Source organism: Cetorhinus maximus, chromosome 8 (assembly GCF_964194155.1).
Source record: "Cetorhinus maximus chromosome 8, sCetMax3.hap1.1, whole genome shotgun sequence".
Taxonomy (NCBI): Eukaryota; Metazoa; Chordata; class Chondrichthyes; order Lamniformes; family Cetorhinidae; genus Cetorhinus; species Cetorhinus maximus.
Window position 1 is genome coordinate 130,956,978 of NC_135886.1, and position 16,650 is coordinate 130,973,627.

At 41.1% G+C, this 16,650-nt stretch overlaps 1 protein-coding gene across 2 annotated transcripts; it reads left to right on the forward strand.

Moving 5' to 3' along the window:
* Nucleotides 1-316: 316 nt before the first annotated feature.
* tmem185 (transmembrane protein 185) lies at nucleotides 317-16,190 on the forward strand. Of its 2 annotated transcripts, XM_078547645.1 has the most exons (7): nucleotides 317-453; nucleotides 5,496-5,672; nucleotides 7,989-8,196; nucleotides 8,733-8,816; nucleotides 9,771-9,947; nucleotides 10,627-10,750; nucleotides 11,951-16,190. In XM_078547645.1, the coding sequence occupies exons 1-7, from the start codon at nucleotides 416-418 to the stop codon at nucleotides 12,193-12,195; spliced, it is 1,053 nt and encodes a 350-aa protein (XP_078403771.1). In that variant the 5' UTR covers nucleotides 317-415; the 3' UTR covers nucleotides 12,196-16,190. The 2 variants fall into 2 exon arrangements, with proteins under 2 accessions (XP_078403771.1, XP_078403772.1); XM_078547646.1 differs by lacking the exon at nucleotides 9,771-9,947.
* Nucleotides 16,191-16,650: the final 460 nt, after the last annotated feature.

Sequence of the window (16,650 nt, forward strand, 5' to 3'; positions counted from 1 at the left end):
GAGGGATGGGGAGGGGAGGGAGAGAGAGAGGGATGGGGAGGGGAGGGATGGGGAGGGGAGAGAGAGAGAGGGATGGGGAGGGGAGGGAGAGGGAGGAGAGGGGAGGAGAGAGAGGGAGGGGAGGGGAGGAGAGAGAGGGAGGGGAGGGGAGGAGAGAGAGGGAGGGGAGGGGAGGAGAGAGAGGGAGGGGAGGGGAGGAGAGAGAGGGAGGGGAGGGGAGGAGAGAGAGGGAGGGGAGGGGAGGGGAGGAGAGAGAGAGGGGAGGAGAGAGGGGGGGGGAGGAGAGGAGAGGGGGGGAAGAGAGAGGAGGGGGGGGCGGGGTTATAGATGACACCGTCTCTAGGGAGCAGGAGCCAGGGAGCAGAGAGCAATTGAAGCCGGCTCCACAGCGACCTGTTCTGGGTATTGCAGAGCCATGAATCTCCGCGGGCTCTTCCAGGACTTCAACCCCAGGTAAAGAAAGCGCCAGGTTTTCATTTCCGTTCGGGGCGGGGGGGAATGGGGGGGCCGAGAGGCCGGTGCCGGGCGGAAAGGGAAGGAGAATGTAAGGTAGGCCGAATGCGCAGCACTGAAGCCTCGGGCTCGGGTTGGTGTAGCTGCCTGGTCTGTGCTGCCAGCCAGCCGGTCCCGGTTGATGTTCTGCTGCACCAGGTATTTTTTGCGCCGAGGAAGCGGAATTAGAGGAATCTCTGGCTGCAGATGTCCAGCCCGCTTAAGAAAAATAAAAACAAAAGTAAAACTGCACAGTTTTATCCTGGTTTCAGCCTAGTTTCTACAGCTGTTTCTACACCAGGAACCCCCAAGATTGCAACAACATTCTTTTAAATAATAGCAACTTTATATTTAAAAAAAAAATGCACATGAATGTTTATTGATCCAATTCATAAAGTGATGATTAGCCAATGCTACTGGTTCAATACTAGCTGAGCGATGTGTAATAATAAAACAAAACACTTGCATTTATATAGCGCCTTTCACGATCGCCAGACGCCTCAAAGCATTTCACAGCCATTGAAAAGCTTCTGAATTGCAGTCATTTGGAATGTCGGAAACGCAGCCATCAGCAGGGATCCCGGGAACAGCGATGTGATCATGACCAGATAGTCTTTTTCGTTTTGTTGACTGAGGGATAAATATTGGGGCACTGGGGATAACCTGCCTATCATTCAAAATGGTACCGTGGGAATTTTTATGTCCAGGTGACCGGACAGACAATGCCTCAGTTTAATGTCTCATCCAAAAGTTGGCATCGCTGACAGTGTGGCACTCCTTCAGTATTGCACTAGAGTCACATTCTTTATTGTTCTGGTCAAATGCTGGAGTGGGATTTAAACCCTTGCAGGAGGGTCCAAGTTGCCTAAACCTGTAAACCGTCTAGTCTGCCTGACACCGTTCACTGTTGTTTTTGCAACAAATGCACGTGACAATCAAACAAACCAAAAAGACACTGACAAGGCCGCATGCTTATTCCCAAATCTTGCCAAATTCTGAGTTACTTTGAACTCAGAAGCGAAAGTGCAACCAATTGAGCCAAAACTCAATTCTATGGATTATAATTCATGTGGATTATAATATATGGATTATAATTTCAGGTACCCCAATTAAAGCCTGTATGATTTCCTGAGTTCTGAGCCATTTTTCTGGGTGGAGAGTGAGCAGCAACAGGTAGAAGAATAGTTACACTGTCGGACTTGTTTTGCCTCCTGCCAGTGGCTCTTTTTCCGATCTCGCCCCTTCAGGCATAAACCTTGCTGGGGTGGCCAGTTTTCTTGGGCAGCAGCACAGCCTGGATGTTGGGCAGGGACTCTGCCCTGGGCTATGGTGACCCCTCCCAGCAGCTTGTTGAGCCCCTCGCCGTTGCGGATGGCGAGCCGCAGGTGGTGGGGGATGATGCGGGTGGTCTTGTTGTTCCAGGCCGTGTTGCCGGCCATTTCGAGGATCTCGGACGTCAGGGAGCTGAGGACGGCGGCCAAGTAGATGGGGGTTCTGGCCCTGACATGCTCAGCATAGTGACCCTTGCGCAGCAGCTGATGGATACGGCTGACGGGAAACTGGAGACCAGCTCTGGAGGAGTGAGTCTCAGCCTTGGTGCACCCTTTGCCTCCGGTTTTACCGCGACCAGACATCTTTCAGGATTAGCTCTCAAGGAACTGACACCAGGCGTGATGAAATGTCCACAGATCCTATTTGACTTATTGCGTGTTTCTAGCATTTTTTGTTTTTACTTTCAGATTTCCAGCATCCACAGTATTTTACTTGTGTTTGTGTGGAGAGGTGTGCACATTGTTATCTCTCGTGCTTCTCAGCATCAGTTCAGAGGGCATATAAGCAGAATAGTTCTGGTGCATCACAGTGTTGTGCAAGTCCCAGTAGCCCCAAGTTCCAGAAGAAGGCTTTGGATGTGTTAGGGAACCTTTTGTCAATTTGGTAGGATTTGGGAATTAAAAATACACATGTATCTTGGTTCGTTTGATTGTTACGTGATTTTACTTCCAAATCATTTTTAAAATTAATGTGCGTCAGTGAACAGTGACAGGCAGACTGGATGGTTTACAGGTTTAGGTGATTTAGACCCTCCTACAAGAACCTAAGTGTCTTGGGTCTGAAAATAAAGATAATTAGACACTGCGGGCTCTCTCTGTCAGGACCTCCCTCCAAAAAGCTAAGATTTTTGACTTTTTGAGAAGAGGTCATTCTGGTGCACTGGCTGTCCTAATATAGTTGGGTATTCTGCACTAGCAATCTGAGAGTAGTAGCTACAGAGAGTGGCTTGCAGCTGGCAAGACCATTGGTATGTTGCAGGCTGCCTGCTGCTGTGAATTGCACACTGCCACCAAGGGAACTTATAAACACGCACAGAGACTCAGGTTTAGCTGGTTGATGTTAGAATGTTTTGAAAGTGTAACCAAGAGTGGCTGCACACTTGAGCATGTTTACAAACCTTGTACTTATATAAAGTATCCAAGAGATACTGCAGACAGTGTTTGCACCTTTTAAACTCAGCCTGATGCCACACTAAAATAATACACAACTGTTTGAAGTGTCTTCTCTAAAAGATCTTGCACCTTTACATTGGGACCAAACTTTGGGGATAATTGATCATATCCTGGGTGTTGAGAGATAGTGTCCGAATTTGAGATACCGTAAAAATTTTAGGAAATTACAGAAATTGGGTGTGTGTGTTCAGATCAAGATCAAAATCAAAATTAAGAGAGCCAGTTAAGATCTATAATATGTCTGACTTTATCAGCTTGAAGATTTGTTCCTGTGAGTCTTTGGGGAAATAGTATGAATTATTAGGCAGAGATACAAGTGCTAAGTGGAAGTGTTTATCAATGGCTGTTGTCTTCTTTGTCTTCTGGTAGTTACTGATGCTGCTCTTAAATCTTCCTGCAGTTCAAGTTTTGAGATCAGTCATTAGTTGAAGCAGATGCATGTGTGTTCTGAGGAAAGCATGCAGGAAATACCAGAAATGCGCAACATATAAGTTGCTTATTATATTGACTGTAATGGATAAAGGTTTATATAGCCAGAGGGTGCTGTGGCTTAAGCATCATTGATGATGAAGACAAATAGATCCCTGGGGGTTGGAAAGACCAGATGGTTCAATTAAAATGAACGGCTTCCTTAATGCCAGAGGAGGAAATGGTGCACTTCATGTGCATTGCTTCAGTCATACAGATTGCAGTGAAATCTATGGATATGAATATATATCTTCCTTCAAAAGGTGTTCACCAAAATTTCCTAATCGATAGAAGTTACTTCTGCCACTTGCCTCTGATAATGTTATGACCACAGCCGACGTTTATTGCCGCACAAACCAAATTCCAGTGGAAAACTTGGCTTATGGGTCATGCCCTTTTTTTAAATTCTGAAAACAAGTAGAAAATGTACTGATCTCAGCAGCAAGAAGTCCAGTAACACTTTTGGGATTTTAAAAATTAAGAGTAAAGTTTTATTAGCAAGAGTAAAAGAAAACTTAAGCACACAAGATTACAGTTGCACAGTTAAAATTAGTCTAACAAAACATTCCCTCAAAAGACTCCCTACTTGGTCAGACCCACAAGTAAACACCTTCCAGGAAACACACCCTTATAGACGTTTAACTATAAAAATCCAGTAATATTACCCAAGGCAAACTGCTGTGGCTTTAATAAAGGCATACCACACGACCACTTAAACTCTCTCCCACTCTGCTGTGGCAATCCAAAACTTCAGAAGACACTTGCTTTTTGCAGTCCAAGACTTTCCTGGCTTGACAGGATGGCTGCTTCAAACTGCATCTTTTCCCAGCCTAGAGCTGTTTCCAGGAAGTCGTCCTCACACAGCCAACAACCCACAGCTAAAGCCTACAGCTTTCCACAGTATCTCCAAAATACCCTTCCCCCCCCCACCTTTCATCTCAGGTTCCATTGTTCTCACATCTCTCTGAAATTCAAATCCTTCCAAATATAAAATCTTTCATGTTTTTAGTTTGTCTCTGCTTTCGGGTTAGTAAAATGTAGTGTACCCTCTTTTGTTTACCTATGGAACTCCTGCAAGATTCCAACATGTTGATTGTCACCTCTGACTTCCCTTTGATATTCAAACAAACTCTCAACTTAATTAAAAATTCAAATGTTAGATCCAACCTATTCACTTGTATCTCAAACCTAATGCCTCTACCCTTTCATGTTTTAACCCCCTAGGCAACTTGTTTTCTAGTAACCTTCCCCAGCTTAATTAAATCATGCACACGCATGCACAGATATACACAGACATGCAGCTGCCTTCACAGAATAACACAATATTCCCCAAAAATATTTAAAAAAAACATCTGTTCTCACAATAGTCATTGCCAAGTATTATGTTACAAGGGCAATGAGAAGAATTGTGGGCATTTTACTTCTGTATATATATGCTGAGAATAAACAGAAGGATGTCGTTCCTATTTGTGTAGCCTCATGCTATTGAACTCGAGTAGAAATAACCTACCCACCTGTTGTGAAATTAACACCTGGTGTGAAATGAACCAAAGGAACCTCACTTCGGTTCAGTGAATGCCAAGGCTGTACTCATGAACCCTTTATGAAGGCTGCTTAGTGATCCGAGGAAGTTGTTGATATTTTACCCACCAGTGACAAAATCAGAAGCCATCCATTTACATAGACTCTTGTTATATAAAAAAATTATGTGGCATTTTACAGCACAGAAACAGGTCATTTGGCCCAACTGGTCCATGGAGCTGTTTATGCGCCACGCAAACTTCCTCCCTGCTGCATCTAACCCTATCTGTATATTCTTCTATAAGCAGAAGTGTCTGTCTGAGAGTTTCATTCTTATTCTTCTTCTTCTTATTCACCCTTATTAAACAGTATGTGAAACTGTCATTCATTAAGCAATGCATATTTACTAACTGGCAGGTGAGTTAGAATTCTACAGTGCATTTCTTTTGTGTCTTCTAAATCCATAACGACAGCTGTCTTGTTCCCTCTCTCTCTCTCTCTCTGTTGCAGCAAGTTCCTGATATATGCCTGCCTGCTACTGTTCTCTGTTTTGCTTTCTCTCCGCTTGGATGGGATTATCCAGTGGAGTTATTGGGCAGTCTTTACGCCTGTCTGGCTGTGGAAACTCATGGTGATCATAGGAGCCTCAGTGGGAACTGGAGTGTGGGCACGGAATCCACAGTACAGGTGAGGAGTGACTGCAAGTGTGATGCTTCTAGCGACTAGTGAGTATATTGATAATGCCACCCAGAATTCACCAAGGCAGCTTGAAGGTTTAATTTGAAAAATGCCTAGGAGGGGATCATTCAGTAGAGACTATAGCCTCCAGCCAGCTATGGTTTATGTTATTAAGTTTGTCATCATAGGAAGCAATGAAATGCCATCATATTTCAGGGGCCAAAGAACTGAGTTTAACTTTGCTGCTCTAGATGAAATCCTGTTAACGGGCTGTAGCCAGCAGATGTTTGTTTTTTATAATATGAACGGAAAACGGAAAATTCTGGAAATATTCAGGTCTGGGAGCATCTATTGAGAGAGTTTTAATGTGTCAGGTCAATGACTTTTCATCAGAACTCCCTCCACAGATGCTGCCACACCTGTTGTGTACTTCCAGCAATTCCTGTTTTTATTTCGGATTTCTAGCATCCAGAGAATTTTGCCTTTGCATTGTTGTTTGATTTTTGTCTTTCTGATTTCATGTTTCAGCTAAGAGAGAAATGGGACCATTTTATTCTTGCTTTACTCTCCCAGTGTTAGCATTGAGCTCTTTGGGTCCTGCAGAACATGGACAGGTGCAGAATAAGGCTCCTTTTGCTGTGGTTCAGCACAGTGCTTTAGGCAGTGTTGCACCAGGATGAGCCTTCCTATTTTCTGCAGAAACTATCTTGTGGTCTCAGAAGGTTTGTGCCAAATTGTGGGCAGATTTGTGTTATTTAGTGCGGGCTTTCTAGGAATTCTGTGCGGATTATCTCGAAACTCCTCACTTGGGATCTTAATATCTGACAGAAAGAAGAGACGTCTCATTAGTCTTCATTGGATTTGAACACCTTGGCTCTTAGAAATGACAGAGCTGTGTGCTTATCCACTGGACCCTATGCACCACATTATTCCTCGTCCCTCATTGTGGATTCATACAATCTTACAGCACAACAGAGGCCATTCGGCCCTTTGCGCTTGTGCTGGTTCTTTGAAAAAAAATCCAACTATTTCACTCCCTTGGCCTTTCCCTACAGTCCTGAAGATTTAATGGTTGGTACCATTTGCCTTTTGATGTAGAGTCACTGGAGTGAAAATTGTGGAAAGAAAAAGGGAAGACATGAGAAATATTGACAACTTTTTGTAAACAGGCTATACTTAATGCAAAGTCACTGAATTCATTCTTTGATCATTTTTTTTAGAAATATATTCATGATTTGCTGTTTATTATTAATGCAAATATCACCTGCTTTTGCACATGTGCATGGGTACACACACGCACACATCCCATCGGTGTATTGCTTCCGTAGTATCTGTGCACTGTGAGGGCTGATGACACATACTCAGTGAAACTGGCTTGCCCCCTAGATCTGATTGCCAATGTGCTAGATAATTAATTTTGGTTTCTCCTGTCAGAAAATCGGGATGTATTTAAAATACTGAAGTTTTCTTATCATTGCCAGCAAGAGTGGCCATTCATAAAAGATGCCACTACTCCCTGTTTATCTACCTCTCCTCCCTCTGGCCTCTCTAAGATCGAGCAGCAGGCGACAGTCAGGGAATCATTTTGTTTCAGACTGTCATTGGTGCACTCAGCATTCTGATCTACTTCCTCATTGAACCTATTTCTCAGGGCATAAGATGCTGTAAGATCAAACCCTAAGCCTGTGGAGCAAAATATTGTTGAAAAGATTTCAAACCCAGAAAAGCCAACTCTGTGGCCATGTTTAATAAAAAAAAAGCAGATAAACTAACTAATTGACTGATTAACCAACTATACATGTCCTGCTACATCTTGGAAGTAGTTTTTCTTCCAAGCTGTCACTATTATGGTTGAAGTATGTTGAATATTTAACCTTTTGGTATACACTGGAAGTTCTACAACACAATAACAAAAGTAATTTGATACTTAGCTATCGCCTGGATTCAAAATTCAAAACATTCCATTGTGGCATAATGTGAAGGTTAATTAAATTTTGTTTGGTAATAGTCTTGAGAAGCACCTGGGCCGCTTTATATCCTTTATGACGCTATATAAATACAGGTTATTATTAATTGTAGAATGATACAGCGCAGAAAGAAGACATTTGGTCAATCGTGCCTATGCCAGCCTTTTACAAGGGCTATCCAATTAGTCTCATTTCTCTGCTTTTAAAGTTTAAAAAAAACAGTGATGCTCCAAATTCTTATTTAATCTCTATTAATTGATTACATTAATAAGTTTACTGAAAGGTTCACCTTGTGTGAAAGTGAAAATGCTTCCTAATTTATTCTTTGTTCTTGGTGTTTATTTCTATTTTAATACAGGGCTGAGGGAGAAACCTGTGTGGAATTTAAAGCGATGCTTATAGCTGTGGGAATCCACCTATTATTGTTGATGTTTGAAGTTCTGGTGTGTGACCGGATTGAGCGAGGTACCCACTTCTGGCTGCTCGTCTTCATGCCGCTGTTCTTTGTGTCTCCAGTGTCGGTAGCTGCTTGTGTGTGGGGATTTCGACATGATAGGTCTTTGGAGGTAGGATATACTTGCTTACAGATGTTTTTTTTACTCATGTTAATTCTTTATTTGATGTGATAGCTCCTTAAAGTCTACCTCCTTGATCAAGCTTTAGGTGATCTGTCCTGATATCTCCTTATGTGGCTCGGTGTCAAATTATTGTTTGATAATCGTTCCTGTAAAGCACCTTGGAATGTTTCCCTATGTTAAAGGTGCTATATAAATGCAAGTCATTGTTGTTAAAATATGCTACACAGACTACTGCATTGTGCTTTGCTGCAGAATGCTCATATAAAAATATGATTTGATCAGAATAACTTTCACACTCTAAGCTGATCAATGGAGTTAGAACCTTTTTTGGCTATCACATGTCTGTTACTATAAACAAAACCTGGCTGTCTAACATGATGGATTAAATTTAAAGTTTTATCGCATTACTGATATTACAGATAAATTGTATAGTATGCACTTTTAACCATATTAAAATGTTTTATGAACACTTGAGTAATATTTTTGTTACATTTCCTTTTTTTCCTTTTTACTCTGGTTACCAGTTAGAAATCCTGTGTTCTGTGAACATTCTTCAGTTCATATTCATTGCACTAAGACTGGATGAAATCATCAAGTGGCCTTGGCTGGTAATTTTTCTTTTATTGATTGCTTTGCATTTCTTTTGTGTGGGAATCAAGAACAAGGAGGCATAATCTTAAAATTCGAGCTAAGTTGAGGGAGACTGGGAAGGACTTTTTCAACGCAAAGAAATAGAATTTTGGAACTTTAACCCCCCCCACCCTCCCTCGCCCCCAAAAGGCTGTAGATGCAGGGGGACAATTAAGGACTTTCAACCCTGTGATCAGTAGATTTTTTATTGGGTAAATATCATGAGATTTGGACCTAAGGCAGGCAAATGAAATTGAGGTAAAAATCAGCAATGATCTAATTGAAATGTGGAGCAGACAGGAGGGACTGAATGGTCTCCTTCTGTGCTTGTGTTATCTTCCTGTTTTAAAGATATTCTCATCCCTTTTAATGGTCAAAATTGAATCTGACTGCAGCTTCCCTTCCACAGTCCATCACTAGTATTGAATACTTGTGTTTCTTAACATGGACATGACCTGCCTGTTGAAACATTTCCGATGAGTACAATTTGAGCTAAATATAGGTACAGCTGGCTGTTCATATATTCAGCACACACTCCATTCACTGGCATAGGAACTCATGTTAATAAGCTGCTTCAGGAGGTTCTACATCGCTTAACATTATATGTTAGGTTTGGAAAGTTTTATTCTGCTGGCTGCAAAAAGCTATGCAGATAAATTGGTTAGCTGCTTATGGGGAAGCAAATACCCATGCACAATCTGTAATAAGCAGCTTACAAGGCCCATGAAGCAAGTTAGCTGATTGTGATGTTCTGTGCATGGGATTGTAATATGAGTTGCTGTTGTTATGTCTGCAAAGTTGTTAACAGGCGTAGAATAACCAAACATCGTAGGTTGCACAAATCGCTGCGGTGAGAAAATGTGTAAATGCGGGAAAACTAGTTTTGAAGCCAATGTAATTTCTTCAGCCAGACGTTGCTGATTTTTTTGTAGGTGGTCTGTGTTCCTTTGTGGATCCTGATGTCGTTTCTCTGCCTAGTGGTGCTCTACTACATTGTGTGGTCAGTACTTTTCTTGCGGTCTATGGACGTGATAGCTGAACAAAGACGGACTCACGTTACAATGGCTATCAGTTGGATGACCATTGTTGTTCCGCTTTTGACCTTTGAGGTATGCAACTTGGTTTTGGTAATGGGGGTCATTGTGTTCTTCAATTACTAAAGCGTCACTGCTTTTAAAGTGATCAATTGATCTGATTTTCATTGCTGAAGATATATTGATGTTTAGTGGACAGTTTCATTCATTGAGGGAATTTTCAGGGTTAAGTTTCACTTTGCCAGCTTACTTGATTAATCCAGCACAAAAACGGTTTGACAAGTATTATGTTTTCGCTAGTGATGCTTAAAAGCGAAATGGTCAGTAGAAATTTGGAAGCTGCAGTGACAAGGCACTTGAATCATGAAACCTCAGTTCAGCTGTCTTCCTCCCATATATCTTAGCTGAGTTTGGCCATATGATCTTCCACCTACCCACCCCAGATCTCTGTTGTCATTTTGTAGGGATGCACAGAACTGCCTGTATGTCCTTTTGACTATTGCTCCTAATATCCCAATGGGCATTCCTTCCTCAAGCAATCCGGCTAATTTATATTCTAGGAGAAGTTCAGCTGTCAGTTGATACTTGGATTTGAAAGTGTTTTTCACTGTCACGCATTTGGCGAGCTTGCAAACCTAGACTTTCCAAATCATACTGCTGAGATAGTACACCCACATGTGTGATTCCTCTTTGCCCCGTGTGGAGTGTGCAGCCTCTCCCTACAAGCACTCATGATTTTTCTTTTTCTCCCCAGATTCTTTTGGTTCATAAACTGGATGGTCACAATAATTTTTCATATATTCCTATTTTCATCCCTCTTTGGCTTTCTCTGATAACATTAATGGCAACAACCTTTGGACAGAAAGGAGGTAATCACTGTAAGTATCTACGTGTGTTAGAATTTTACTCTCTCTCCCATCATTTTGATGTTTATTGTCACAATAGGAAGTGCAGTGGCTCATTACGATAATGAGACCTGAATGTTCATTTCTTATGAATTGTAAATTTTTGCCAATGGGAAAGATTTAGGGGGAACTTCTTCACTCAGAGAGTGGTGAGAGTGTGGAACAAGCTACCATCTGATGTGGTAAATGCGGGCTCACTCTTAAGTTTTAAGAATAAATTTGATAGATACATGGATGGGAGAGGTCTGGAGGGTTATGGACTAGGTGCAGGTCAATGGGACTAGCGGAATAATATTTCAGCACAGACTAGAAGGGCCGAATGGCCTGTTTTCTGTGCTGTAGTGTTCTATGCTTCTAGTCTAACCCCTGGGTAACGATACAGCTGACACCCCAACTCTCCCCCCACGACCCAACCTGTTTAGCCTTCACCATCTGACCAGACCTGACTAGCCCCCGTCCTGACAACCTTTCCCGACCTGACTACCTCCCAACCCACCCACACACTTACCCAGCTGCCACCTACCCATTACCTCATCCGCCTACCCGCTTACACACCTGCACCCTCACCCATTCACTCGCATGTTCACTCATGCACTCACTGTCACACACAGAAGCTTGGGGACCTTGAAACACTTACCAGAATATGGCAGCTAGTGCTGTGAAAAGGGAGCGTGTCTCCTGCACAGATTCTGTTCTCTGAGAGAATTCCTGCACTGAGGGAGTTCTGCAGGATCCTCCATTGGAAGTCGGAGCCTTTTCAATGTATGCAGGTAAGTGGGTAGTTTTCTATCTGATCAGAGTCGGACACAGGGGTTCCGAATCTGATCGGAAGCTTTGGGCCATTGTTTCAACTGTTCAAGTCAGGAATGAGCCCTTTTCTTCCGAGCAGAATGCCACTTTGTTTATATACTGACTCTGCTGAATTCTGATGAAACCACGTTGGACATGGGCTGGGGTTCAGAACCTCAATTGTGAGTCCAGAATTCATCGTTGAATTGTTGCAATTTGAAACTCAAAAACTCAACATTTTCTACTCTTAAAAAATGTTTGTACTCCAAACCTAAGTCAACTGCATTAATGTAATTGATTGACTCTTATTAGAGCTGCCAACTATCCAGTGTTGAGAAGGACCGTTGAAATTTCTCACGACTGCTAATTTTGTTATTTTTGTAGGGTGGTTCGGAATCCGTAAAGACTTCTGTCAGTTCCTTCTGGAGATTTTTCCTTTCTTGCGGGAATATGGAAACATTTCATATGAACTTCACCATGATGACAGTGAAGACTCTGAGGAGATGCCTGTACCAGAGCCTGCAAAGATAGCCCCAATATTCCATAAAAAGACTGGAGTAGTGATCACCCAGAGTCCTGGGAAATATTTTGTCCCTCCTCAAAAGCTCAACATTGACATGCCTGATTAAGATAGATTGAAGAGGTTAATGAACTTGGGAATTAAATAGTACTGTCTGGCTATGGTACACTTATGTTGTACATGCACTAGCTCTTGTATAAATTGGTCTCAATCTGGCACATGGAACTTTGCTGCCAAATATGTAAAATTGAATCCATCAAGTCAGATTCTGTTTTCTGTGGGCATTTTTTTGTTAAAGGGGAACAGAACTGCTGTGCCCACAGCTTTCACTAAGGCTACACCGAGCATGGTATTTTATTCCCATGTTGACAATATGCTGTCATTGAAACAATGTGATGAAAGCAATGTTCTGCGGATGCTGGAGATCTGAAATAAAAACACAAAATGCTAGAAAATCTCAGCAACATCTGTAGAATGAGAAACAGAGTTAACGTTTTGAGTTCGTATGATCCACAGACTCGAAACATTAACCCTGTTTCTCTCTCCACAGATGCTGCCAGACCTGCTGAGCTTTTCCAGCATTTTCTGTTTTTATTTGAAACACAGTGTGCTGAGTTCACATTTTAATATAATCTACTTCCAAGTTTTGCATATAAAAATTGAATGATTCAGTAATCTGAGTTATGATATAAATAAAATTGCAAATTGGGAATGTAATGTTAATAGAAATTTGAATGAATTGACAATTTGAATTAAGGGGAGTAGGCTGCTTTATGTGCAGCATAATGATTGAAAGGTCAGTACAGTGATGGGGGAAAGCTCAAATTACATTACCAGTCTACTGCAGTGACAATTGGGAGCAACGGTTATGATTTTTCAGACCAGAGGAACTGGAAATATTCCTGCATCCTCCTTCCCCCAGGTGAATATGTCTGTTTACTATAAATAGACACTTGGAGGCAAACCTCTGTATCCTTTATTTACCATCAGATAATCCATGCAGTCACTTTATAGCTTCAGTTGAAGTTCTGTTTCAATTGCTGTACTTATACAGATCTAGGACAAAAACTCTAAGACAGCGATTCGTATTAAATATAGAAGCAGCTTTTTTTTCCTTTAATTTTGGTTTGGCGTGATCCTCTTCACTGTGCTGGGTCCTTACAGAAAACATATTTGGGTCTATTCGTCACAGCCTTACAGCTGTTTGAATGCTTCCCCTCCACAGAAGGGAAGTCATTCAAATATTATAGATCTGGACTCAGCAATTTAACAGAAACCTTCAAGTACTTGGATTTCTACAAGTTTGCAACCACCCATGTGTATAATAACCTCCCTCAATAGAATTTTAACGAGTATCTTCCTGGAAAGAGGATTAAGAATGCTTCTTGTGTATCCAGGGAGAAGAATATATTTGCTCCATGTGCCCAATGCATTGCATTGTTCTTGGTCTTATTTCTAACAAAGACATGGAGTGCAATAATACATGTGTAGAAAGTAAATGTAACTTTTTAATGCATGAACAGAAATTTGAACAACTATTTTGTTGTGTAGCATATTAAAATGCATTATCTAATGCCATTGGCTGTTCAGCCAGTTTAACCCCAGTGAAAAGCGTATCATGTTTTTTGAATAGCCTAAATACCTGTTAACACCTGCCCTTGTTAAAGGACGTTTGGCTCTGGTTAGGTGTTGGATGCAACGTAAGAGACTGTTGTAATATATCAATGCCTACAATGCTCTCTCTTAGTTCTAATGGGTATGTGTTCTTTGAATGGAGACCGAAGCATTGGCTTACTTAGATCTGTAAACAGAAAGTGATTGGGTTTATGGCTGTTTTAAAACATCATAAGTGAAGATATTATTATGGGATTTGAGATATTTACATGTGCTCTGATTGTTAAGGGTAGGTAAGAATGTATTGTTGCTCATTGAGCTTTATGGAAATGGTACGGTATTAGTGATGCTACAGAAGGAGCAAAGTGATGAGTCTGTTTAGCAATACATCAAAGGTCAAGAACCAGTTTAAAAGCAACTGTTCTTGTAATTTTATATGTCTGCATTATATGAAATTTGTGTATTGTGTTTTAAGATCATAAGAAATAGGAGCAGGAATTGGCTATACAGCTCCTCGAGACTGCTCTGCCTTTCAATAAGATCATGACTTTTTTTTTTGCTGCTTTTATTTCACACCTTACAACTGAGGTTCATAAAATGGCCCAATTTCCTGTTAAAATACTGGAGTTAACTGTTTTACATCATTGTCAACTAACCTTGAGAGCGACTGACTCAGTAGTGTTGATCTCGGTCCAAGACACAAATTAACTTTGCAAAGCATTTGCCCTATCAATTTTATGATCCTACTGAAAAATTCTATTGTGAATGGAAAAGAAAAGTTAAATTCCATATAATGTAGATAATGCCCTTTAAAGTGATTTGTGCCCTGTTTCCTTAAGCTTGCAGCTGCAATCTCTAAAGCCATTTTCTTGAACTGTTTAAAGCTGTGCAGTGATTTTAAAGAAAACTATATTTAATTTGTATCAACCCAATCTGGTTAAATTTTAAATGAGTATCTAACTACATTGTCTACTATCTAAGCATCTAACTATCTACTAACTGATGCTCCTTCCTAACCAAACCATGAGATTATCTCAAAAGTGAAACACTTCAGATGCTGAAGATCTGAAATAAAAACAGAAAATGCTGAAATTACGTGACAGGTCAGGCAGCATCTATAGTGAGAGAAACAGAGTGAATGTTTCAGGTCTGTGACCTTTCACAGATGCTGGCTGACCTCCACGAGCTTATCAGTTGACTGACTGGCTTGAAGTTAGGAAGTTGATTTGGCATTTAGAGTGACCACAAGAAAAGTGATACTACAGCTGTGGCAACACTATAGTAGTGTTCACTGTAGTTTCTTATAAAACTTTTGGTTTCAAAGCTGGTTCTGAGTGCATATCAAGGCATAAATTTGGAGATCCCTGTTTGTGTTTCTCGCCTATAACATTTCATCACTAAAAGCTACTTTAATTGGGCTATTGGGATCCCAAAGTCTCTCCCTTCATGTTTTCCCTTCTGGTTTATTGTTTCATGGGCGTGTGCAGGCATTACTGCTGATGTTACAGCATATAAATGCCATTGGGGTCATACTCGGCTGCATGGTAGCCTAATGGACTTTTGTCCATCTGTTGTAGAATGTGCCTGATCTTCAAATCACTGATTTCAATGGGATGATAAAGTGAGCAGCTACCACCGTTGCTGCGGAGTGACATGCTCCATCAGGTTACTGCCCAGGCTTTGGAGTTGAAAATTATCCCTATATACTTTGAACCGTGATTGTCAATCACTGAAAGAAATGTTTATCATTTTATGGCATTGTGAAATGATCGTTTCTGTACACAAGTTTCAAGTGACTTGAGCTTTGGGATGCCGCCTCATGTAGCAATGTTGTCCAACTCTTCTTTCAGTTTGTTATCTGCCCTAAATTAGCCAATTTTGTGGGTAGTGTTTCACACTGGGATATTGCTGCTGTTATATTGAAGCTTCACTTTTGTTGTGAACTTAACTTACCATTTTAAATTACTGTTGTATCATTTGACAAGCCCACTATATCCAGATTAGCTGTCCTGGAGCACCATAAAAAAATTAACACAAATGATGGCAAGGATCCCAAATAATTGGTCATCCTTGTAATAAATTGTGTTACTAAATTAATTTCATGAATGTCCTATATATAGTTTTTTCCAAAACTTAAACTGCTGCAGAGGGAGAGAGAGAAGGGGGGGTGGGTGTTGTACTTTTTATATTAAGTGGTTATATAAACGGGTATGATGTGTTAAGTATTTCAAACCTAAAGATTTCTAAGCCTTTAGCAGTGCAGATTTATGTGTTGATCAAAGAGGAGAGAGAAAGCAAAATAGGAACACTCAGCAGGCCTGAGAGGAAGAAGTGCAATCATTTTATGTAGAATAGCAAATGCGTATTGTTGGACCAAACAGAGATTGACATTTTGTGTTTTGTTTTCTTTTGTGTAATAATATTTGTGTAATATCTGTAAATGTGTATTGTGTACATGCTGCTTTTTGTTCAGTAAATCAAATAACTAAATGTTTCTGAATTCTGTTCTTTTATTAAAAGCCATCTCTGTACACACATTGGCTCTGATCTTGGCCTTAACGGTACATCAGGTGGGTGGAACAATTGCAGTGCATGCCCCATATCGGTGAGAACACTGATCCATTGTGATCAACTCGGGCAGTTGCTAAACTTCCCACATGATCCATCCGCTGACTGGCAGCCTGCTTTTTTTGAGAGAGTGGAAAATAGAGCAGGGCAGCCACCGAGCACCGGTCTGCAGTAACACAGTAAGAGAGGGGGATGGACAGATCTGGGTTCCAAGAAGCACCAGCATAACTTAAGGGACTGAGGACTTTGGCATGGAGGGCAATTCAGGTAATCATGAATGCTCAAAACTTCAAAATTACTAAATAACCCAGACCTGCTACCAGTGATCTTTTAAACTTAGATTGGTTTAGGCTGCTTCCTGTATTGTATCACCCATGAATGG